Source organism: Alligator mississippiensis, chromosome 15 (assembly GCF_030867095.1).
Source record: "Alligator mississippiensis isolate rAllMis1 chromosome 15, rAllMis1, whole genome shotgun sequence".
Classification (NCBI taxonomy): domain Eukaryota; kingdom Metazoa; phylum Chordata; order Crocodylia; family Alligatoridae; genus Alligator; species Alligator mississippiensis.
In genome coordinates this window covers 26,953,928-26,980,112 of record NC_081838.1, presented here as the reverse complement: position 1 = coordinate 26,980,112, position 26,185 = coordinate 26,953,928, and the positions used below count along the sequence as shown (strand labels likewise).

The 26,185-nt window shown below is 45.4% G+C and overlaps 1 protein-coding gene and 1 pseudogene across 1 annotated transcript; both read right to left on the bottom strand.

The window, feature by feature from the left end:
* Nucleotides 1-700: 700 nt before the first annotated feature.
* On the bottom strand, nt 701-5,998 carry LOC132245544 (olfactory receptor 6B1-like; annotated as a pseudogene).
* A 38-nt stretch (nt 5,999-6,036) lies between these two features.
* LOC132245670 (olfactory receptor 6N1-like) lies at nt 6,037-12,425 on the bottom strand. The gene is made up of 2 exons (XM_059718355.1): nt 12,294-12,425; nt 6,037-9,449 (listed from the first exon to the last, which is right to left on the bottom strand). The coding sequence occupies exon 2, from the start codon at nt 9,290-9,292 to the stop codon at nt 8,324-8,326; it is 969 nt and encodes a 322-aa protein (XP_059574338.1). The 5' UTR covers nt 9,293-9,449; nt 12,294-12,425; the 3' UTR covers nt 6,037-8,323.
* Between the last annotated feature and the right edge of the window lie 13,760 nt (nt 12,426-26,185).

Genomic DNA, 26,185 nt, shown 5'->3' with positions numbered 1-26,185 from the left:
ATTAGAAAAAGAGGGACATAATGTAGACAACTACGTACTTGTTCAAACCAGGGGAGTAAAAGTAAAGAATTCAGATTGATTGTGGGGGAGAAATCCCCATAAAATATCCTCATTGGTTGGATTGTGGAAGAGTTAACCATTTTCAAAATTGTTAAATGGCAATGCCAAAGAATACAAATATTTGAATAATTCCATGGAAAATATTTAATAGCATATTGAGACTCATGTGTTTTGTCAACCGTGTAATTTTTACATGGATCCTCTCAGCACACCAATGTTCACTTACATGTTCTGACTGGGCACGTCTACCTCAGATGCTATGTGTAGGTTACTTATAGGATGTGGGCACCAGAATCCTAGCAAAATAAGATTCTTAATATCTTTTGAAAATTTTAGTCCAAGTTGTTATACCTTTAGATTGAATTTTTTATTTTATATTCATATCATTTTTACTTTGGGTAGCACATGGATTTTACTAACATGACAGTCCCTTAGATATAGCAGAAGTCAAATGTAGTCTGACTAGAAAGATCCCAAATCTATCTGATCCAAAGCTTTCCAATATTTTCAGATCCTCAGATACCAGAGATACAGATTACCAAAGACTAAGGAAGACTACCAAAGATCTTGCCAGACCTAGACATAACAACAGATCTGACATTATAACAAATGCAAATCTTCTTTTTACTAAGGGGTCTTATTAAAAAAAATTGCAGTTGTTGTAAAATCTACACATTTTAGGCAGCCTTTTCAGGGCCTCTTTCACTTCCTTATTTCTCAGGCTATAGATGAGGGGGTTAACCATGGGAGTCAAAACAGTGTAGGTGACTGAGAACATTTTGCTTAGGTCTCTCAGTGAATGAGTGCTTGGAAACATATAGACAATAATCAGGGTCCCATAGAAAATTGTCACTACAATCAGGTGAGAGGAGCATGTGGAGAAGGCCTTTTGCCTCCCCGTATTAGAAGGGATTCTCAGGATAGCGGTGATAATGCAAATATAGGACGTCAAGATTAAGAGAAATGGCATCAGTGTGAATAGTATGGAGAAGATAAAAATAAAATGTACATCAGGTGGAGATCACTGCAGGAAAGTTGTATCACGGGGATGAAATCACAGATGAAATGGTCAATTACATTGGAACCACAGAAAGTCAACTGTGTTATGGAGAGAGTAGTTACGGTATTACCCACAAAGCCACTTATCCAAGAGACGGCTGCTAGTTGCAAGCAAAGCTTACTATCCATAATAGCCATATAATGCAGAGGTTTACATATTGCCAGATAACGATCATAAGACATTACAGAGAAGAGAAAGCATTCTGTAGCTGCCAGGCCACCAAAGAAATATAACTGGGTGATACAACTTGTGAAGGAAATGTGGTTCTCACCAGTCAGGGTACTCATCAGTACTCTGGGCAGGGTGGTGGAGCTGTAACAGGTCTCCAGGAAGGACAAGTTCCCCAGGAAGAAATACATGGGGGTGTGAAGGTGCTGATCAGTCAAAATCAGCACAATGATGAGGATGTTCCCAGCCACAGTCACAACGTAGATCACTAGAAACAGCATGAAGACAAGAGCTTGCCGTTCATATTTATTGCCAAACCCCAGGAGGATGAATTCTGTGACAGAAGTTTGTTTTTTTCTTCTGGTGTTAATCATGAAGATGATATCTATTGCTGAAAAAAGGAAATGTTACAACAGCCCCACAATTTTAGTTTAAGCCTATTAAAGTTAAAATCTCCATGTTGTGGATGGAGTTGGAGTTGTAGACTGCAAGGCTAGGATGGGCTACTATTATAATGTCATCTGCCCTGCTGTGTAACACAGTCCTTAATCCATTCGTAGTTCTATTATAGCAGACCTTACCTTGCACTCTTTCCCTTATGTATTAATACTCCCTCTCCTTAAGCTTACCTGCACAAACAGTGTGTTGGAAACACAGCTTGGAGGGAGGGTATTCACACAGTGGAGTTTGATGAAATCCCAAAATCAGTGAGCAAAACCTGAAAATCAGTCAGCTCTCTCAGATCTATCCCTACTGAATCTATCCCTAAAAACAGATAATATCCTTTCCCCACCCCAAATTGCTCCAAAGAGCTAACACTACTGTTTGCTATGACAAGGTAGCAAGGTCTCCGGGGGATTCTGACACATAGGGGTCTTACAATCTCAACAGTCACACGTGCCTGTTTCACTTGTAAATACAACACTTTCTATGTGGAAATCAAATTGTTTAGGACTTCCCAAACTTTCTTCTCTGACAGAAAATAACACTCTATGAATGAATTTCTGTGAGTCAAAACTCCACCTTCTAAGCCCTTTGAAAGAGGGTTTTGATTGGTTTTCTCTTGACATTACATGTTAGTAGTAATACCTCCACTATTGTTACTGTTATTGATCCTTAGAGATTAAATTATAGACCTACTGGTAAGGCACTATGCAAACACAAAAAGGAAAATATAGCCTCTACATTCATGTAAGTAAATGCATGGTAAATGTCAGTGGCGATGCGTAGGCATACACGGGGGTGCACATGCACCCCTGAGAGTGCTGGTGTACCCCCAGACTGTCTGCACTCCCACTTTGGTGACAGGCATGGGGGGCCAACAGGAGCGCCGGTGTCCCCGCCCTGCGAGTGCCAGCTGGGGACTGCAAGCGCAGCTGCTACTCCTGGAAGCACCGCGGCCAGTCCCGGAAGTGCCACAGCCGCTCGTGGAAGCCAGTGGGTGAGATTAGCTGTGGGGGCACCCCCCCCGGTCAGTGAGATTGGCCATGGAAGGACCCCCAGTCGGCAAGCTCGGTCACTGGGGGGGCATATGCCTCCCTTAAATAAGGTGGCAGCAGTCACCCATGGTAAATCTAAGTAAAAACAAGAGACTGTAAATGCTAGCAGACAAACAGAAGAGCAAGTGCAAGGAGATAGAGACAAGACGCAGCTCATAGTGACTGCTGCCATCTCAATACTCCTGCAGTCTAAACCCCCGCTCAGTTTTCTGTAGGCACCATGGCTTCATGGGGACATTAACACTTCCAGATTATGGGAATGTGTGATTGAAAAATGCTAATGTGCACCAATAGATTTTCTGTCCCTCTCAGGAAAATGGTACGGTACTTCAGTTTGCTATGACAAGGGAGCAAGGTAGCAGATGGAGAGTTAGCACCTACCTGGAACCCCAGGATACTGCAACCTTCAATTGATTGGCTTTTATTTTTAATGAGACATTGACCAAGGTTCTGCTTCTTCACCAGAGCTCCTCATCTCTCATCACTGAATGTGGATTCACCCAGTAAATAGATCTGCCCCCCCCTGAAGAGAAGAGCTGGTGCTGCAGTCTTGCTTGGAATTTGCTCTTTTCCTTCTATTAACAAAATTCAGAGGTCCCCTAAGGTTTGTATCCTTCAGCATGGAGCCTTACTATCTCTGCTGCTTACCTTTCTGGTGGGGCTAAGCCTAGGGAGTGACGGACTTATTTTCTGACTATAAACAAACAGAGGCCCCAGAGGACATCTGTATGGGACATACGTACCTGCTGTCTGGGATTATTGTTATACAGGGACCAATTTAACACGACATTCATTTAATGTTTTGTCAAACAGACTGACTTTTCTAAATGATTTTAATTACATCAATACTGTCATTGAGTAATAATTTGTAAGAGGTGACAAGCAAGATAAGAAGTCCAGCCAGGTGGTTTAATAAACACACAGGAAACTGAATTGAAATTCAAGGCAAACGAAGGAAACAACCAAAAGATCTCCCTTTCTTATGTATACTCTCTCTCTCACTCATGCACAAACACAAACTCAATGAACTGTATCATTTGAATTACTGTTTAATGTTTCAATGCTTATTCATTAATTGCTTTACACCTCCCTAACTATTTTAAAAAAGCAGGAGGAGGTAAGATGTTTTCTTATTGGAGGAAAAGCCATTGATGTTCAATCTAGCTGGTTTTTTAATGTTACTAGCCTACCTATGCAAGATGTTTACATCCTGGACCAGAGGTGGCTACAAACGTCTTGAAAGCAAACACCTCTTTCAGAAATGTTAGCACCAAATATTTGGAGCAACTCTGATACCCAAATTGACTCTAGTTACAGAGGTTCACCCAGAGAGAATATTCCCCTTGTGCTTGCAACAGCTCCCCTCAAAAGCAACTCCATTGCAGAACTAACAACATAACATTTCTTCAGAGATTAGATTAGTTTGCAGAGTAAAAAGGAACACAAAATACCCCATAGGCCAGTGCGCACTGGCTCCGCCTGGTGTAACTCACAATAATGGCACAATTATAAACCATTCTTTCACACATCCCTAAGTTTCACTTGTTCCTAGAAATGTGTGCTGATACCAGCATTATGTGCTGCTGGACTGAAGTTGTACGAGCAGTCAGTGGCTCTGAAGCTGCCAGCCGTCTGTACTATACTAGGCCAGGTATCTAGATTCTACAAATATGGGTCCAAGAGCCATGCAGATTGACTCATAAAATGGGTTGACACATTTCCATGGTCTGTGATTCCAATTTGTACATTGTTTCAGAGCCACAGAACTCATGTGCCGAAGGTCAAGTGCTCTGGGGAATGCTCACCATGAGAAAAGGCTACCAAGGCTTCGAGGATCCAGGTCACTGGGGCTGTGCTGCTATACTGGGAGCGTGTCTACACGTGCATTTCCTGCACATTAAAGTTACTGTACAGTTACTGCAGAGTAAGTGGGAATAGGGCCAGTGCCTACACGTGCAGTCAACCTGGGACTAGACTTAGTCCCAAATCAGAGCAGCCTGTCCTGTGCCTCTGGGGCCACCGAGGGGAGCTCCAGCCTCCGGTCACATGGCTGCCAGCACTTGGCAAACATGCTGATGCCAGAGGCATCTGTCAGCACATGACAGCTGTCTTACAAGCACCCCTGCCAGACCCTCTGATCCCTGGCCAGCTCCTCCCCTGCCCGGGGGCTGCATGTCAAGTGCAGAGAAAGCATGAAGCAGCTTCCTTCCTGCCCACCCAACCTCCTCACACCATCCCTGTACCTGCCCCTGCCTCTGCCCCTACCAGCAGCATCCAGCACCCTGCTGCTTCAGCTCGGCCCCTCCCAGCAATGACCAGTGCCCCGGTCACACCCTGCACTCATGGATCGCAACCCTGAGCTATAATACCGTGGGGCATAAGTCTGGCCTGCCCTGGAATGGCCGCTGCTGCCTGTAGGGCTATCTGTGGCAGCTCGAAATATGTCTGCCCCCAGTTGCTGAGGAAGAGATGGCTACTGAGATCAATGCCTTCCTCAGTGAATGGGAAGCCCATGCTTGCCCAGCTACAAGGACTTAGGCTGCTCAATAAATGTGTGGTAGGTGTCCCAACTCTCTACATGTCCTGGAGCCAGGAGAGTGTGGGAGGGCAAGGCAAGGAGTAGGGGTCAGGATCGGAGCTGGGGTAGGGGCAGGTGGGGGTGGAGAATGAGACTGGTAGAAGCCACCCTCCAGTGTGGGACTTAGCATGGGCCTGGGGTCAGTGAGGCTGGCAGCTCAGCATGGGGATCCCCATGCCAGGACGCATCCAGCTCCACCTGGTGTCTGTGGCCTCCTGTGGGCTGGGTGCTGACACTTGGCCATGCTCCCCTCCACCTCCCCAGGGAGAAGCTGGTGCTGCTGGCTGCTGAAAGTGGTATGGTCAGTCACTCCTCATGGGCAGCTGCAGGGTGAGGCTAAGGCCAAGGCAGCTGCTGGCCAGGGCTCCCTGGGCTACCAGTGATGGCAATAGCTGGGGAGGAGTTCAGGGCAGGGTACTGAAGGCCTGAGGTCCCCTCCTCCAATGATGTGTCACTGGAGGTGACAGGCTGGGACATGGGTGCAGGCTCCTTGGGGACCCGAATGGGGTTCAGCTCCTGCATGAAGGGAATGGTCTTGGAGGCCCCACCAGACCAACGATTGTGGCCATTTACACCCACGCACTGGACCTGCAGGTCCTTGACCTTAATGTGGCACTGCCACACCAACTGCATTACACAAATTGCCAATTGATCAAATTACGAGCGAGACCTTTTGCGGGGGATAAGGCAAAGTGCTGCGTTTATTGGTTAAGCACTTAATACACACACATACCAAGTTCATACCCCAGTTTCTGTCCTGCACTGCTATACGTTACCAGTTTTATCGGTGCTTGGATCAAATTAATGGCCAGCCAAGTTGATCCGAGTGGGAGCAGGGCTCCTGCCAGTCCATCTCATCCAATGAACCGATGCTCCAGGATGACATGCAGAACAAGACCTAAAATTGATATGTCTTGCCCCATCTTTTATAGCCTTGTCCATTCATCCAGTCCTCTGGGCTTTTGCTAGGTTATCACTGTGTTCTTTCTTGAAGGTGGATTGCCGGTGTTCTCTCGCTGTTCTGGGGCAGATTCTTCTTGTTTGCTCTTTTATTTCTCTGCATTCTTCAGCCAGTCGCCAGATGATGTTTTCCTTTTCCACAAACACACTCTCACCCATACAGCATACAAAAGAGGAAAAGGTCAAGTACTTATGTCAAACTACAGAGCAATACAAAACGGAGATTCTCAAGGCAATGCAAAACTCAGGAAAATACATAAGCTTAAAAGCAATAGGCAAAACTCTATTTCCATGTTATTTATCTAACATCAAGCTGGTATTTATGCTATTTGCATAACGACTGGGGGTGGCCCCATACATGCATCTCAGCCACCAGGGCCTCATAAGGATGGACATTCAAGTGCCCACCCTGGACAAACTGCCTCAGGATGTCTTCCTCACCCCACAGTGCCCTAGGGGTGCACACATCCTCCTGGATCCAGTTTGGGCCTCTGGGGCTCCAGATAGGTGGGCACACGTGGATGGGGCTAGGGCTGGACACAGGGGAGGAGGATGATGTCATGCCCCTTGTTGGTTGACTGGGCCCCCATGCCACTGGCCCTGTGATGCTGGCCCTTGAGGGCTGACAGCATGACGCCCAACAGGGGATTGGCCAGGGAGTCACAGCCACATGGTTGAGGTGCTTCACTTTAGTCCTTGGAGGAGACAGATGTGGGGTTGAGAAGCAGTGGGGAGCAGGTGCTGCTTCTTCTAGCACAGCCAAAAAGGCCACTAGCCCAAATAGGATCATAGGCCTGCGCAATGGATGCAGCAAAAAGAGACCTTTGTAATGCTCACTTATGGCCAGGTACCAGCTCAGGAGGGTGACAGCCCAGGCAAATATTGCCTGCAGGCTGTCCAGAGGGGCACACAGGGCCTGCTTGACTCGTGGACAGAGAGTAGCTCCTGCCAGCTCCCTGTGGTGTGTGCCCCAAGGCACAAAGTAGCTTCAGCCTTTTATACCCTGCAGCTAGAAGCTGACAGAAAGCAGCTGAGCGCAGCTCCAGGAGAGGGGGTAAGGCAGGAGCCCTAAGGCCAGCCTCCAGCTGGCTCCATAGTGACTGGGCAGACCCAGCCTGGAGGCTCCCACATTACTGCACGGTAATGCCTCTACACATGCATTACTGCACTGCAACTAATCGCCTATCAATTTGGTACCTTCATGATGCAGCAGTGTAGTGTCCATCGGTGTCTACACATGATGAGCAGCTACTCTGCCATAGCAATTTCCACCCCTCTCACCCCTTCCATTATAGTACACTGTTATGGTGAAGTATCTGCTAAAAATAACCATGCACCATGCATGCAAAGGCTGTTACTGCACCTTGCTTTAGTACTTCCAACAGGAAGTACTAAAGCACTGGACAATAACATCACGATAAGGCAACATGTCCTCTTTCTAGAAATAAGGGAGATATGCCCTTTAGAGATAAGGGAGACATGCCCTCTCTCTAGAAATTGTTGATGGAGATGAAGCTTCTGGCAGAGCTGCTGGTAGAGACAAAGGTTCAGGCTTGATGGCTGACATCCATCAGGAGCAGAAACTATTTGTTCCCATTTGTCTGGAAAATACCAAGCCAAGTGCAGTACAACAGGATATAGGTAATAGATGATAATATACTTCTTAGGATTATCAAGCACCTCACATCGAGGGTTGTATCAACCTAGTCACTTTTACTCTGGAAGAACTTTTATTAGTTCTACAAAACCCATGAGAAATAATACATATTATTAGCATAAGTACAGAGGAGCCTGAAATTGTGTGTGTGGGGTGGAGGGGGGGGGTTCATGTTCAGAACGTTCCACCTCAAAGAGGGGAAGGAAAGATAAAGTTTTAACTGTTTACAAGAATATACTGCCTTTCAACCAGGTTCACCTTTAACAAACGTAAAGATACAACGCTTGTGCAGAAGACTCTTGAAACCCAAACCGCACAATTACTGTTTCTTTCACTTATCCTCATATCAGCCTGGTAGTTTGAATTCCCAGGATCCTAAATTTGCTGACAACTTTTCTCAGGCCCTCTTTCACTTCTCTGTTCCTCAGACTGTAGATAAGGGGATTGATCAGGGGTGTAAGGATTGTGTAGAAAACAGAAAATGCTTTGTTCAAGTATCTCAGCATGTTGTTTTTTGGTAAGAAATATACAATCAATATGGTCCCATAAAAAATGGTTACTACAATGAGGTGGGAGGAGCAGGTAGCAAATGCCTTTTGTCTTCCCCTCCCAGAAGGGATTCTCAGAATGGCATCTATGATACAAATGTAGGATGCCAGAGTTAAGAGAAATGGGGAAAGGGCAGCCAAGGAGGAAGTTATAAAACTAATAAGAATGACCAGCCTCGTATCACTGCAGGAGAGCTGTATCACTGGAGTGAAGTCACAAAAGAAGTGGTCAATCTCATTGTGCCCACAGAAAGTTAATTGTGACATAAAACTTATTAATAATGTAGAAAACAGCAATACTCCTAGCCAACATCCAGTTGCTAGCAGTAGACAGACTCTGCCATTCATTAACATTGCATAGAGCAGTGGTTTACAAATTGCTAAATACCTATCATAAGACATTGCAGCTAGGAGACAACACTCTGTACCTGCCAGGCTTGCAAAAAAATAAAACTGAGTAATGCAGCCCCTAACAGAAATGGTTCTGTTCCCTGTCAGGAGACTGGCCAGCATCCTGGGCAGCACGGTGGAGGTGTAGCAAGTCTCCAAGTATGACAAGTTTCCCAGGAAGAAGTACATGGGGGTATGAAGCTGTGGATCAGCAACAACAAGCACAATGATGAGGATGTTCCCAGTCACGGTCAACATATAGATCACTAGAAACAGCAGGAAGAGAAAAATCTGTAGCTGTGGAATGGTCCCAAATCCTAGAAGGAGGAATTCTGTGATAGATGTGTGATTGTCTCCTCCTACTTCCTCCATGAGGTGTAGCTGGGTTTTTCCTTTCACTCTTCTAGTGAGAAGCAAGGATTTTTGTGGGTGATATCTTTTATTGGACCTTTTTCATGGTCTGGATTAAGTTAGACAAGCTTTTGAACACAAGCATTTTTCATCAGGTCACTATTCTAGTGGGTTATTCCTGGAAAATGAAAAAAAAAAGTAATGATCTTTGAAAGTTTACTATATAGTTCCACCAGGGAGATGTACATTGCATCAATACTATGATTGTTCAGCCTCAGGGAACAGTTTATGTTGTCTTTGCTCAGGTTTTGCTCAGGGCTGTGGAATTGCAATTTCCTACCCACCTGCCCCAGGTACCAGCTCCACAGTTATTTAATGCCCTTCTGCCCATGGCATTGCATGCAGGTTTAATGGGCTTAGGGTCACAGAATCATAGATAATTATGGTTGGAAGCAACCTCATCAGTCCAACCCTCTGCTCAAAGCAGGACCTTTCCCAACTATATCATCCGAGACAAGGCTTTGTCTAGCCAGTCCTACTGCCTAATCATACCCAGCAGCTTTTAAGAGAAATGCATCCAAAAAGGAAATGTCCCAAGCAGATGCTTTCAGAAATTCCTTCTTCTCTTTTCTGTAGTTATAAATACTTCATCATCATAGTTACCGTAATCATCATCAACCTCAATATTAATGACCCTTCATGACTTCCACAGTAAGCTCAGCAATAAACTCATTCAAGCCTCATTAGTGGCACCCCCTTAGTCCTCAGGCCTATAACCATCCCCTTCCTTGGGGCTTTCAAATCTCCATCAAATCTCTGTCTTGCTCGCTGGCATCCTGGGTGTGTCTTATAGGAAATGAGAAAGAACATCTGGAGCTCCAGAGAGATTTTGTAGAGTGACAGCAATTGGTTTATAGTCAATAAGCTACAGAGTGGAAAGAGTAACAAACATGGAGAACTGGCTTCCAGTAACTTTCCAGTAGATTTCAGAATGGAAAGAAGAGGGGCAAGATGGAAAGCAGCAGGGCCATGAGTGTGCCAAGTATGGGAAGAGCTTCACTGGGACCACTAACCTGGCCTGACACCTGCACATCCACACAAGGGACCAGCAAGTCCGCCTACAGTGCAGGTAGTGCTTCAAGCACACCTACACCCTCAGCACCCACCAATGACTGCACTCAGATGAGCAGCCTCACCTCTGGGGCAAGTGCAGGGAGAACTTTCCTTGCCCCCTTCTCATGTTTTGGAGAGGGGATGGGAAGGTGTTCAAGGGGGGAAATTAGGGAGGGGTCTTTGGGGTCAGGGAGCTGGGGAGGAAGAGGGGAAGAGTGGGGGTTTACGGGGTTCAGTGTTGGGGCAGATGGAGGGGGGCATTTGGGTTTGGGGCTCTAGAAAGCTTTTGTAAGTTATTCTGTCCTCTTAGCTTGAGCCACTGAGCCTTTGTTAGGAAAAGTGTCATATAAATTGAATACATTAAATAAATACGTACAGTTGCATTGGTTGAAGCCCAAAGAAAGGCTGACAAACTAAAAGGTGTCAGAATGAATTCTAGCTGTGTGGAGGGAGATCAGTGGCCATATCTTACAGGTGTTAAGAAGAAAAGTTCTGCAAGAAAAGTCAGACCTTCAATATGAGGATACAGAGGCAAAGTAGAGAGACAAGATGTCAAAGGGACAGGTGGGTGCTTTAGTCTGGATGGAACAAGAGCTGTGTGTGGAAGATCTATGGGCCATCACCCTAAAAAAAACTATAGTTTTCTAGACCGCTTTCCCAGAGGTCAGATTTTCAGGGAGACAGGCACTAACTGAATAGGGATGTGGGTTGAATACTTTATTTTTATGCTATTTTGTTTCCTTTCAAGATGAGGACACCTAACAGATGTGTGTACTATGAGGGGTAAGCGTAAGAAAAAAGAGAAGAATTTAATTAGAAGAATTAAAGAAAAGGGAAGTGATGAGAAGTCACACGGCTGAGCAGGGTATATGATGGGGCCAACTTGTGCAAGGGATGGCATTAGGAAATAAGAGATTATATGAAATCCTGCATTTCAGGCTAAGGAAAAGGAGGAAATAAGTGTAGGAAGGGGAGAGGTGCAAGGGAGATGAGCTGAGGGAAGGTGGGAATTTATATAATATGATGTCTTTTTCCCTTGGAAGAAACCAGCAAGAACCTGTGGGGATATGAAGAAGGAAGAGCTTGAAGAACAAAGCAATGATGGTGAAAAGCACCAGAGACATGATGTCAGCTTTGATGAAGCTGGAGAGGCAGAACTGAACAAGGAGAAAGAATTAGTAGAGGAAGAGATAAGCTGGGTCATGGGATTCCTGTGAGAAATGCTCTACAGCAGGAGGGCAAGAAAAGCAGCTGATTCAGGGCATGCGAGGGGGCTAGGAGGTTGGTTAGGTGGATTTTGCAGTGGGAGAGAGAGAGGAGAAAGTTAAACGTGGAGGGGAGCGTAACAGGTAGAGCTGCAACAGAGCAGCTCCTACTCACAACTGCCAACTATGCTGTCTTGTGCCTCAGACGCAGGAGCTGTGATGAAATGCGTGAAGGGGAGAATGAAAAGCAAGCTGGATCAATAGCTCTCCAAACACGGCATGCATCAGGGACAAATGCAGGGCTGCTAACTCATCACTGCTGTGCGTGCTTCTGCTGTAAGGATTGGATCCCTCTCCTGAGTGCAGCTTGGAGCATGCAAGGGGGGCACAGGATGGACCTAGAAAACCCAGCCCTTGCATTTGCCAACGTTTGAAGATGAGTTTCAGAAAGAAAGGGGAGAGGATAGGATATCCCTGGAATGAAGATGTATAAGAGAAAGAGGTTGCTTGGATGAGGAAAAGGACAAGGAACCAGAAAAAAAGCACATCTGTTCTGTCCCCAGCTATACCGTGCTGGCCACCTGACATGTAGGAGTCGGTTGGGTAGGACTGCAGGCAGGATCCAAGGATACAAGACGGTAGCTCTCACTCTGTCCTGTCAGCCTCCTTGTGGTTAGACCAAGCAGCCATAACATAACACTTACCTATAATCCTCTCCATCTGTAGTGGTGGGGTGTGGGGATCAGTGTCGTGGACCCCATCACTCTGCTCCTCGCAGTGTCACAGAGTCTCTCTACATGCTACTCACCAGCTGGAATGATTTTGCTGTCTTGCCTGTTGGATGTTGCTGTGTGTCCATGCCCAGCGCCACTGCCCCCGTTCGGCATTCGCTCAGGTTTATAAGAAAGCAGCTTCTCACCACCAGGCGTTCATGATGAAACTTTCCTTGGGATTGCAGATAATGATCACTTCTAGCTATTGAATTCACAAGGGAATTAACTTTGTGGCATTTGTTTAAGAGAGTAAACATCGCGGATTCTGCCTTTCTTGTTCAAAACTCAAAATAAATGTCTTTTTCCATAAGGTACGATCTGTATTGTAGCAAGAGCCAAAATAAGTGAGAAAAAACATGCATCGTGTTAATAATTGTATAGAATATTTATGAGGCCATTTTGATCTGTAGTTTTTGTGGTCTGTCTTCAAAGACAGATAAGTATCAGCCCCATTTTACAGATTGGGAAAGTGGAGCACAAAAACTGCAAAGTGCTTTGACAATGAGCACCCGTGAAGTCAGTGGCAGATCCAGAAGTAGAACCCAGATCTCCACATTTCCATGGAACGGGAATCTCCCCTGGACCGGGTTGCACATCATTTTTTAAATATTATTTAATGAGTGCAAAACATGGGAAATACCAATACATGGATATGAGAGCCAAAATCAAGATGTAAGGGACCATTTCTCATTCATATGGAAGGTTCCTTTACTCCAAAATAATATTTGGTCCCACCTTCCTTTATCATAGCACTGCCAGGGCAATTTAAAATGAACTTAAGTGAAGGGTAAAATAGACCAAGATCTTAGTCAGCATTGGGTATTTATGCAGCATTTTCATGCCATCTTGATAAATGCTTTCAGAATATCTCGAATGATAAACAGTGCTCAGAGAACCCCCTGTGATGGCTTTGGATGCTCAAACCACCTGGGGATGCAGGAGTCTCTTTAATCAGATGTATTTTCAAGTTTGATTGCAATAGCGTGGTGTCTTCCAGTTCATCACACTTGATATCTGGTTCACCTCACTCAGCTTCATCAGCCATTGCCAGTTCTCTGCATCAGATCAGGCCCTGCACCAGCTCTGGGTGCTGACACAAGTGACCTTTTCTTTCTCGTGACTGACAGCTATTCCCTTACAGAAGAGCATGGCTTCAGAGTACTTTAAAAGGGCCAGATCCCATGGCAAGCTGAATCCTCGTTACATTGAGGGTTCAGATGAAGGTGTTCCCTCAACTGATTGCTGCAGCCAATCACTGCAGCTGCTTCAGGGAGTGGCTGTGGCCACTTTTGGGAGTGGTTGCAGTGATTGGCTGGTGCTTGCAGGGCGGGCACGAGCACTCCCACCTGCCCCCACTGTCCATTGCCATGCTCATGGTGTGTGATGGCTTATCTTGTGTTTTCACGTTTACATTTTTATTATGAAAAAACCCCAACATAGTTATAAAAATATATCTTCGGAAGCTTTTGGGTTGAAAAACCCTTTGTCAGGCTGAGGAAACACCTGCAGCTGGTGTGTCTGCTGGTCCTGGATGGCAGGAACAGTAAAGAAGCCAGAGGCTGGCCTGGCACGCATATGTACTGCTGACAGTAACATATATCCAACACAACATCTTTACTTCTTGCTGGCAATTCCTTTATCAGAAGAAAGGCTGTGACAGTTCTGCCTGGGTACCTGTGAAGCTGCTGGTGCTATTGGTGTTGAGCCAGCTGAGTTATTTTGACCTGCCATCATTTACAGTGGTGGACTGGACCGAGGGCATAGGGAAGGAGGAGCCCTCATGGGGGCACGCTGCCGTATTGTGCAGAGGCCCCAGTGCCAGGAAGGGTGCACCTGAGCACACACACAGTCCCACAAGCACCCATGTCACGAGTTTTGCCTGCCTGCAGCCACAGGTGCAGGCCCCAGAACCCAGACTCCTCCTTGACAGCTGGCAGGCTCTGTGGTCGCAGCAGGCTCTAGGAGGCCTGCAGTTTTCACCCCCCCCCCCCCCCCGTGCCTTAACACGCACAGTGTCACCTATGTCATGAATCTGGCTTGTCAGCAGGTTGAGGTGCAGCTTCCCAGAAACCCCTGCACCTATCTCCTTGAAACTTGGCAGGCTTTCTGGCCTCAGCAAGAGCTACCAGCCCTGTAGTGTTCACCCCACTGTGGCTTAACACACACACATGACATGAGTTTTACTTGTCAGCAGCTTGAGCTGCAGTTTTTCAGAAACCCCTGCATCTATCTCCTTGAAACTTGGCTGTCTTTGTTGCCTCAGCAAGAGCTACCATCCCTGCAGTTTTCACCCTGCTGTGGCTTAACACACAGACATGACATGAGTTTTGCTTTCAGGACTTTAAGGTGCTGTTCCTCAGAGACCCCTGCACCTATCGCCTTGAAACTACCATCCCTGCGAGTTTCATCTGAGTCAGCCATAAAACAGCAAAGTTAGAGATATTTAATTGATTCCCCATTATACCCTATGGCCGGATCTCCAAATCTCTCAGAATCGTCTCCGAATGTTTTCTGAATTGATTCGACCAAACTGAATTGGAAAAGCGATTCGAATCTCCAAATCGAATTGGCCGAATCCAAATTGGCCAAATCCAAATTGAATAATTGCCTATTCACACAGGCCTAAAAATTACACACAGTACCACATGGAAAGAGCGAAAGAGAGCGAGAGAGAGAGAATTTAATTTGTCCTATTTTTTTTTTTTACAATGTTAGAAAAGGAGTAGTATGATAACTAAATATGTCAAGAGCCCAAGACTTCTGTCTAATTTAAAGTTTAGTATATTTATGAATCAAATTCTTTACTTAAAAAGAATGTTATCTACTCACAATTAAATCTGGCAGATCAGCTCTTTACATATTTTTTGTCACATTAAATACCTTTCAAGGTCAAGATGTTACTACTGCTCAGCAAACCCAACCAAATGTGAATACATTCTCTAAGATACTGGTTTCCTTCCCAGGCTATGCTGTAATGTCTATTTATACTAGAGTAAATGCATTCATAATATAACCCTGGATTTTCCTAAACAGCTTCTTGTACCACAAAAGTCCTTGCTTAGTTCATTATAGTGTATGATATCAGACACAATGTATCAGATTTAACAAAGTTAGGGATCATTTTAGGAAGTGTTAGGGTGACAAATTTGGATCTTGGGGAGCACTGCATTTGCAGCTGAAGAAAGGCTTTACTCTGCCTCTCAGCAAAGCTGCTGAACACAAGGCAAAATGATATATTAACAGTGACATTGCAAGGCTCTTAGGGAAGCATTTTCCTAAGAATATAGTAGTGTGATACATTTATAGCCTATTGTGTAAGAAGAACAAGATGCAGCCCACCAGCTATCCTCAGGAGATAAAGCAGAAGCAAGACCTTGGAGATGAAGAAGGAGTCACGAAGGAATGGCAATTGACCGGGAGAAGCCGGGTTCACGGTTTTAAGCACGCGCACTTAGCAAAAAGTCATGTAAATGAGTGAAATGCATAGGCAATTCCTTGCTAATGAAGTAGACCGTAAAGAGAAGCAGAGCTTGAGATAGGAGGAGATATGTGTGGAACAAAGGAGGGGCAAAGGTAGAGTAAATGTTAATGAGTATAAACCAAAGTGCATGAATATGGAAAAAAAACTAATGTTTAGCGCAGGTCCCCAGGTTCTTGGGCCTGGCCTGAAGCTGTCTCCATTCTCAATAAAGCTGTTGTCGAGCAATGTGTGCTGGTGTTTGCTCCGTTTGCTCCCTGAGCAACTGGACCCCTGAGCAATTGGATCGTTGTCTCCCTAGTCATTGGGCGGCTCATGGAGTGGGGGTCTAAGTGAGGATGTAAATCGTTCCCCTCTCCCTCCTCTTATTTGCTCTCAATAGCTAGTCAGACTTACAAGTGAGGAATTGTAGAGGGGAAAAAGTTCAAAAATTATCATTTCTATTGTCCCTAGGAATTCAGCAGAGCAAAGGCAGTGTTGGCAAACTATGTCCCATGCTTCAAGCAATTATACATACGGGTTTTGTAATAGTGTCATGAGATCATAATCTGAAAACAGTGGAACGACACAAGGTCTAATGACTGTAACTATTGCTATATTGATGAATTCAGGCTCATGAGCTGCTTTTCTGGGAACTAGCTTATAACAGCAGCTTGTAAGGGGCTGCTCTGTAATTCTGTGCCTCAACAACTAACTGGTCTCAAGTATTTTGTCCCCTGCTGCTTGCACAAAAGGACACAAGTCTGCATTTGTGTAGAACACTATGTTTGATTTCTAAACATTAAAAACATAGCCACGGCACAAAGCAAATGTGAAGACGTGAACATATTTCTTCCACTTCTCGCACTGCAAGTCAAGAGTCTTGTCTCTAACTCCTTGTTCTATAAATGGACTTTAGCTGTTCCTAGCAGCTTGGATGGCCAAAGGAAACCTAGGAAGTTAGTTTTCCAACTCTTACTCCTAACACGAAGGACCTGGTTACATAACAGTGCTTCTTAGAGAATGCCAGGCCAGGACTCTATTCCACTTTCCAGAGGGAGCAGTTTCTAGTCTTTTAACTATGAAATTAGGACTATGAATGTATGGTTTCTAATCTCAGCTTTGTGCCATCTGATTTACTATTGAAGATAGGACCAAGCAGAATCAATGCTGTTTGAAAGGAAAGCAAGAGACATTTAAACTAGCATTCCTTTCCCTTCCTGACTCTGTAAATAGTCATTTCTTTCATCAGAATTTACGTGACCCGAGGAATTATCTTCCTGGACAGATAGTTCTGCACTTGTGGACAATCAAATATGCAGACACTCGCCAGGTAGACTAAGGACCAGGTTTCTGCTCCTCCCTCACCTAGCAGAGTCTTCAATTTGGATTTCAACTGATTTCCTACAGCCAAGCTCTAATCAGCACAGCACAGGTAAGGCATTTTTCCCTGTCTCGCTGGCACTCCTTCTAAAGCTGGTCCACTGGGCAGCCACGGGCACAAGGTATATTGAAGATCTTGGATGGTCAGAGCACACTAAATTAAGTCCGAGAGTGAATAGCTTCGTAAAGTGACTGCTGACTCGGAGGGAGAAAAGCCTAGGTTTTTTACATAGACTTATTTTTTCTTCCTAGGGAGGCAGAAATTACCCCCTCTTACCCTTTTTCTTTTTTCTTTAATTATTATGTTTGTGGCTTACTTTGAAAAGGTGGGCCAGGAAAGGTTTGTGGGAATGCTGGATTTGTGCTTAGAGTACTATACTTGGAAGTCAGAGAGACCAAAATCCAATATTCTCTACGTGACGGGGCCTAAAACCTAGGTCCTCAGGCTTCCAGGATGAATGTCCCAACAATTCAGCTGCATCAGACGAGGTATAGAATACTAAGAATCGGAATAGACCCTCTCCCTCATTCTTTGCCAGCCTGCATGTATATAGTTTTGGTCTAGTTTTCGAGTGATGCAATTTTTCTGGACAGGTATCTGCCAGAAATGACGGTTAGATGACCTGGAAACAATGGCTTGTCATTCCGGGTAATCTCTCCCTTTATTGGTTTCATCAGGTAAAAGGACCAAATGGGAAAACAAGATGAAACCACAGTGATGGTATTCATTGTTCTGGGCTTCCCTGGATCCTTCTCTTTGCAGATCTCCATCTTCATGTTCTTCTTTCTTGTTTATATCCTAACAGTCACCGGAAACATGGCTATCGTAACCCTTGTAATTACCAACCACCGGCTCCACACCCCCATGTACTTTTTCTCTGCAACCTCTCTTTTCTAGAACTATGGTACACAACAGCTTCTGTTCCCAAGACCCTTGCCCTTTTCTTAGGGAAAAGCAGAACTATCTCCCTCCATGGCTGCCTCCTGCAGACGTACTTTATGTTTTCCTTTGGCTGCACAGAACATTTCCTCTTGGCTTTCATGGCCTATGATCGCTAGTTAGCCATTTGGCACCCACTGCGCTAATAGCTCTATTATGAACAACACCTTATCTACTCAGATGGCCATTGCATGTTGGGTGGGTGGTTTCCTGGTTATCTCAATAATAGCATTTCTAATTGGCAAGTTGTCCTTCTGTGGTCCTAATATCATTAACAATTTCTGGTGCAATATAGATTCCTGAATAATCCTATCTTGCACAGACACACACATAGTTGAGACAGCAGCTTTCATCATCGCAGTGATTGTCATCCTTGGCTCACGTAAAAAATCAGCGTCCCCATGCTGATATTCATTCCATTAATGAAAATCTAATAACAACAACAATGTAAATAAAAATCCGGACGTTCACAGACTGTAAGGGCTGGAAGGGACCTCGTGAGATCATCAGGTCCAGCCCCCTGCACTAGACATGAAAGACAACTGGAGTCATGTGACTCCAGCAAGGTGACCGTCCAGTCTGCTCTTGAAGATTCCCAGGTGTTACCAAATTTGCCCATTACTTTGGGGTGTGCTCATTTATTAGGGATAGTTTCTAGGGTCTTGGTGATTCTGTCAGTGTGCTGCTTGTGTTACTATACGGAGCTGTATCTCTCCCTTCTGCAAGCCCTCACCCCCAGAGGAGCTATCTTGCAGGACTCAATCTCAATGGGACTAGGTTCCTCCAGTCACCAAATCAGTCATACACACAAACACACACAAATTAACGTGACACGCCTGACCTGGCTGGGCTGATCAGCATGGACAGGCTGACACCCTCATATGCCAAGAATGAGTTCATAAGAGCAACAATAAAATGCAGTCAGACACAAGCACACAGGTGACCAGAATCCCTCTGAATCCGGCTGGGTGTCCAGCTGACACCCTCATGGGCCAGCATTCAGTTCATAAGGGCACGTCTGAGTCAAACTGGGTCAATCAGCCTATACAAGCTGATCCCCTTATGTGTTTCAAACTCAGCACATCCCAATCTTTGGCCTCTTGGTGAGCAGACCCCACAATATTTTTGGGCTTCACAGGGATCTTTAGCTTAGGTAAAAGAAGCGTTGCTGCAGAGCACAGGAGGAAAGAGAAGCAGAGAAGGAAAAATATACCCAATTACTACCAGTTTGCCTATAAAAGTTATTTATTGCTAAGCATATGAAATATATAATGGTACTAATCATAATAAACATGCAAAAGAAAAACAAACACAAACAATGACAATACTACCCTGGTTTTACTAAGTATTTGGGGAAACTTAGCTCAAGCTTAACTGATACAGTTCAGGTTCAGAAGTTTATGCCTAAAGAGAAGAGAGAGAGAGAGAGAGCGCTGGGATCTCACCTAGTCCAAGGTACTCAGGCTGCAAAGCTGACAGGCACAGTCCGTAGCACAATCCTTGAAGAGAGAGACGATCTGTTCTTCCAGCGTCCCAAGAACGACAGGGGATGGTGTCAGCACAGGAGTTTTCTTCTTCTTTCTTCTTTTCTTTCTTCTTCTCTTCTTCTCCTTGAAACACACACACCTTTTACAGATTTTTACCCTCAGTTCAGCTGCTTTGAAGCACCCTTAATTGTGTAAATCATTGTCTTTTCTATTGACAAGGGGTTATCTGGTTTGGAACATCTCAAGAAACTGATTGATAATCAGGAAACACTTAAGATTAGGGAGTAACAAAATACTTGGGAGCCAGCTTGAGATTCCTATGGATGGCAGATATCTCACGGTTTCTTCAGGAACAATAGATAGCTTGCAGCATCAGGATTTTGGATTTTTACTTGTTATGCACAAGCCTCAGCTTAGCATGACTTTTCCAGATCTTACTATAGTCTTTTAACAGACTTAAGACAATTATTGGGGTGCTCATAACCTTTTGTGGAGAGGACTCCCACCAGTCGTCTCGGGAAAGGTATGACAACACCTGTGATTAGGGCTCCAGCAGGCTGGATGCTGTGATGAACCCTTAACCATTGTTCAAATGTTGCCCGTACCCCCTCGGACTCGGTCTCTTGCCTCAGCATTCCCTAACCTGGCAACCGAGTTTTAGTCAATCAAGTTTAAATAGGCCTCCCATAGTGGGACCGGGGAATGTACGGGCCGAGATGCCTATTAAACTTAGAGGTGTGTGTGTGTCTGGGGGGGAAAAGTCCTTAGTAAATCCAGATTAGAACTGGTCTGATAAATGCTGAGCTGGGTGTGTGTGAACATGGGTTGATTAACTTTTGGAGCACAGATTGCCCATCATGCAGTGCTCCCCTGCTTCTCTGGTCCCAGAATTCACTGCAGTTTCTGCTTCAGGCTTTCTGTTCTCCATCTGTCATGTAAATGAATGGTCATCTGGTTCCATCTCGGATGCAGATGAGACCTAAGGCAGTTGGTTCACTCTTGTCACCCTTATCTTGAGGGTCTTAGGTGTGTCTCTCACTGCATCTTAATCAGTTTCGTTTATGTGGGGGGGGGTGAGTCCTTTGTGAGTCAGACAGACTGCATCCTGTGCCAGGGTTGCCCAAGAACACACAGCTGAGACGTAACACAGGGTAGGTCAGTGGCAATGCATATGGGATGCATGGGGGTGCACGTGCACCCTCTGACACCAGTGTTCTGGGCACGGGGGGCCAGGCAGGAGTGGTGGTGCCGCTCCCACTTCCAGGTCAGCGTAATCGACAGTGGGGGGACCCCACCTCCCATCGCTGACTGGCTGCTGGGGAGGCACTTGTTGCTACCAAGTCCCCTCTCAGCCTTCTCTTTTTCAGGCTGAAAAGTCCCAGGTCCCTCAGCCTTTCCTCATATGGCTTGTCTTGCAAGTCTCTGATCATGGTAATTTGCCCATGGTAAATTGCCCATGGTAATCTTCAGCATTCCTGGGAAGTTCTTTGGAGACTGAAGCTCCAGGGAAACTTCAGAAGCAATGAAATAACCCAATCTTCCCTCAAAACTGTTTTTTTGCATGATGTAGCTTCACAGGAGACTATATTACCTTGAAAAAGAGAGAGACAGAGAGAGAATGACTGCAGACTGTAAGCAATAGAAAAAGACACAATACTAATTAGGGAGTGAGAGAGAGAGAGAAGAGGAAGAAAACTGGAATTCAAAATGTGAACTGTTGGTATGGCGGCGAGGCACCTCCACAGGCTCCTGAAGGGGAGAGTATAATCCCCGTGGGCCCCAAGCCCCAGAAACAGCCCCCCCGTGTGGAAAACTTACCTCCCGCCGGGCAGCCAGAGCAGGAGCAGGAACCGTGGCTGCGGCCGCGGCCGTGCGAGCCAGTTTTACACAGGCTGTTTAATCAGCTGTTTCCCAGGTGGGGAACAACTGGACCAATTGTAGTGTCCATGCTGGTCACTGTGGGAAGATTTAGAAGCCCCACCAGAACCCGGGCAAGGAGGGAGCCGGAGAGCGAATGCGCTGGTGTGTAGCACGCCAGACATGCTGAGGCTCCTGCATGGGAGAGGAGCAGCACAGCCGGTGCAGCACGAGCAGGCAGAGCAGGGGAGGCTTTTGAGCCCCCTGTAGAAGGCAGAGCAGGGGAAGCATTCGAGGACCCTGTAGGAGGCTGGGGCAAAGGAGGCAGCTCCACATCCCTTTCTTCCTCAGGAGTCCATTTCTTTTGAAAAAAAAGAAAAAGAAAAAAAATAAGAGCGAGAGAGAAGAGGCGTAAGAACAAAGCGCCCTCCTCAGAGGCATTGCGGTGGGCGTGACATGACGTCTAAATAGCCTGACAGTCTCGAGGGAGGGAAGGCTATGCATCAAGGCAGGAGGGACAAATATCAACCGAGCCCACTCGGACGTGGGATTCCCCTCGAGGCAAGCTGTGGTGAAGCCAGCAAGACCGAACCGCCATTGTGCTGATGCCCATCTGGTTGGTGAGTGGACGGGGTGTAGGGAAGGTGGAGCCCCATGGAACATCGTGCCTAAATCGTGAGTACTGCCGTTTCCTGGGGAAGCCCTCCCAGAAAGAAGATCTCCATTGAACCCTCTCTCTTTATAAAAATAATATCAAGTCGTGGCAGGCGAGTTGAGGGGAGGGGCTACACACCCGACAGGCAGTGCAACATGCAAGGCACCTTTTATCACAGTTGGTTACATACTACTCGGTAGCATTCATGCATGTCATGCATCTTTATTTCTCCACTGCTTTTACACCAGTCTGGAACGCCGATGACTAGGACAGTACAAACATTCTTATGGGTACGGGAGAACTTAATTTGTTTAGGCTGGAAGCCTGTGCACCAGAATATTTTAACACTCAGTTCCCATTAACCAATTTTTATTCCCAAATCATAGAATCATAAAAAAATAGGGTTGGACGGTGTTAGACCCCAACTTCATGCGGTGCCCATTGTCTAGGGAGATGACGATCCAGTTGCTCATGGAGCCTGTTACTCATTAGCCAGAGCAAGCAGGAAGCAAACGCTACTTGCACACATTGCACTTGCACACATTGCTCACAACTACTTTATTCAGCATGGAGACAGCTTCGGGCAAAGGTCCCAAAAAACCAACACACCAGGGACCTGCACTGAACATTAGTTCTTTTCACATTTTATACATCTTGGTTTGTGCTCATTAGCATTCATTCCACCTTCGTCCCTCCTTCTGTCCCACCCATTTCTCCTCCCACTTCCAGCTCCACCTCTGTTTACTGTTTACTTCATTAACATGGAATTGCATTTCATTCATTTACATGGCTCTCTGCTAAGAGCACATGCGTCAGGCCATGAACTCAGCTTCTCCCAGTCACTTGCTGGTACTTTCTGGTTTCTTGCTGACTTCAACAGCCTCTCCAAGGTTTCGCTTCTACTTTATCTCTGATGATAGCTGGTGGGCTGCATCTTGTTCTTCTTACACCATATACTCTACACACTATCCCATTGTTAGGAACCTACTTGCCTAAGCATTTGCAAGGTTATTTTTAATATATCATTTTGCCTTGTGGTCAGCAATTTTGCTGAGAGACAGAAAAAAGCCTTTATTCAGCTGCAAATCCAGTGCTCCCCAAGATCCAAATACTGTCATCCTAACAGAAAGGACCTTGGGAGGTCATCTAATCCAACTTCCTGCTGGAAGCAGGAGCACCCCCAACTAGAGAATCCAAACCAAGGCTTTGTCTATCTGGGTCTTAAAAACTTCCAAGGATGGAGCTTCCACCACCTCTCTGGGGAACCTGTTCCAATGTTTTACTACCCTCCTAGTGAGAAAATTCTTCCCAATATTTAGCCTAAACTTCCCCTGCTGCAACTTCAGATGGTTGCTCCTGGCTCTGTCATCTGCCATGACTAAGAACAGTCTAGCTCTATCCTATTTAGAACCCCCGTTCAGGGAGTTAAAGGCTGCTATTCAATCCCCTCTCACTCTTCTCTTCTCCAGATTAAATAAGCCCAGTTCCCTCAGCCTCTCCTCATAAGTCATGTGCCCTAGCACCCAAACAATTTTTGTTGCCCTCTGCTTGACCCTCTCCAATTTGTCCACATTGTTTCTGTAGTGGGGGGCCCAAAACTGAACACAGTACTTCAGACTGTGGCCTCAACAGTGCTGAATAGAGGGGAAGAATCACTTCCATTGACCTGCTGGCAACACTCCTACCAATGCAGCCCAGTATGCCGTTGGTCTTCTTGGCAACAAGGGCACACTACTCACTCATATTCAGCCAAGGGGCACGGGTATCTGTTTCCTTGGCCTTGCTGGGACAAGGGCAACATCTGTTTTCAGCCCAAACTGGATGGAGTTGCAGATCCTCCAGGAGATAGGGCTATAATCCAGAATGACCAGGAAAACTTGGAGAAATGGTCCACAATCAATCTGAAAAAATACAAACCAGGGAATGAGTGGCAAGTCTGTGATACTGCAGAGAGGAAGCTGGTTTTTTTGGGGTGGGGAAGGGGTTTCAACAGGAGCACACTCTAAGACCATATTCAGCCTTACTTTTTCATTAGAAACTATTTCTTATTATCAATAAAAGCCTTTGTTAATAGTTAAGTAAAACTGATGATGAGCTGGATATGAGCTAAGTGTGTGCTCCTGTTGAAAAATAAACCTCAACAGCATGCTGAGTTGTATTAACAGGTGTATCACCTGCGAATCAAGGGGAGTGATTCTTCCCCTCTGGTAGCACTGGTGAGGCCTCACCTGGAGTTAACAGCTCCTTGCTCTTGCTCCCACCTCCATCAAGACCAGAGGAAGTAGAAAGTGGCCTTGTCCCAAACCCTGAGTGGGAAGCAGGGTAGTGGGTGAACTGGGTCATGGGTCCCACCGAGTACGGCGCTTCTTATGCCTCTACATTCTCCTTGTGATTTCTTTTGTAGAAAGTATAAGGAAAAACAAACAAAATCTTAACTCTGTAGTAAGAAATTTCTTTCTGCAAGATATGGATAGTTATGGTACAGTCTTCAAGCAGCCTAAAATATTTCTTCTAATATCTAAATATTCTATAGATGAACCAGTTGAATCAACAATGTCTATACCTGTCTGAATAATATAGAATATTTTCAAACAGCATTTTAGAAATATGCAGCATTTCTTAAAATAATTTTCTGGTTCTGGTAATTTCCTTAAAGCAAATGTCACTTCCCTGTTTTTAAGACTATATATGATGGGGTTAAACACTGGTGTCAGAGAGGAGTTAGCCAGTATGGATTGAATCATAGAATCATAGAAAATGAGGGTTGGAAGGACCTCAGGAGGTGACATCTACTCCAACCCCCTGCTCAAAGGTGGACCATCCCCAACTAGGTCATTCCAGCCAGGGCTTTGTTGAGCTAGGCCTTAAAAATCTCCAAGAATGGGGATTGCACCACCTCTCTAGGGAACCCATTCCAGTGCATCACCACCCTCCTAGTGAGAAAGTTTTTTTTTTTCCTAATATCCATCTTAACTTCCCGTCCTGCAACTTGAGACCATTGCTCCTTGTTCTGTCATCTGCCACCAATGAGAACAGCCTAGCTCCATCCTCTTTATAACCACCCGTCAGGTAGTTATAGGCTGCTGTCAAATTCCCCCCCAGTATTCTCTTCTGCAGACAAAATAAGCCCATTTCCCTCAGCCTCTCCTCATAAGTCATGTGCCCCAGCCCCTCAACCATTTTAATTGCCCTCTAGATCCTTTGACTTGGACCTTAAATACGCAATAGTTGCAGAACCATAGCATAGTGGCACCACACAGCGGTGTGAAAAGCAAGGGGGCAAGGCCTTATATCTGCCTTGAACTCATGGCATCAGAATGGGGTTAACATTTTTAATATAAGAAATAACTCTCAAGAAAAAATGGGATGAGTATTAATAGAACAGCTATATAGACAGCCATTTTGTTGCAAGAGCTGTCTATGGAAGACACGTCCAGGAGAGGCGAGGTGTCACAGACGAATGGTCAATTTCATGAAACTCACAAAATGGCAAAGCAAGCACAAAACATGTTTGCCTAGACAGTCCACGACCAGGCTATAAGCTTAAATCAAACCTCCATATTTATGATGATTATGTTATGTGAAGGGTTACATATGGCGATATAGCAAGCATAGGGCATGGCAGCCAGGGGAAAACGTGAAGGGCCAACCCTGCAGGTTGAGCAGATTTGAAAATCACTAGAGGATGAAGCCAGGTATTACAGTAAGATTCTTTCCATGTGTTGGGTGTATTCAGTCTGCAAACACAACACAGAGTAATCTACATTTCCTTTACTTGAGAAGATTATTAGTCCAAGCAGTCACTCACAGATACAGAATCATTCATCTGAGATGTCTTGGTTTGGACCAAGCCTCTGTAGCTGCAATGTTTGTATGTTCAAATGTGGGAATGTAATCAGTTTTGCTTAACTATTTGACAGAGGCTTTTTCATTGAGAATAGGAAATAGTTTCTAATGAAAGAGTAAAGGCCAGATAGAAGAAATAACTTGCGTGCCTGCAAGACAGGTGCTACAAACCCTAAATTTAAGTGTGCCCTAGAGTGG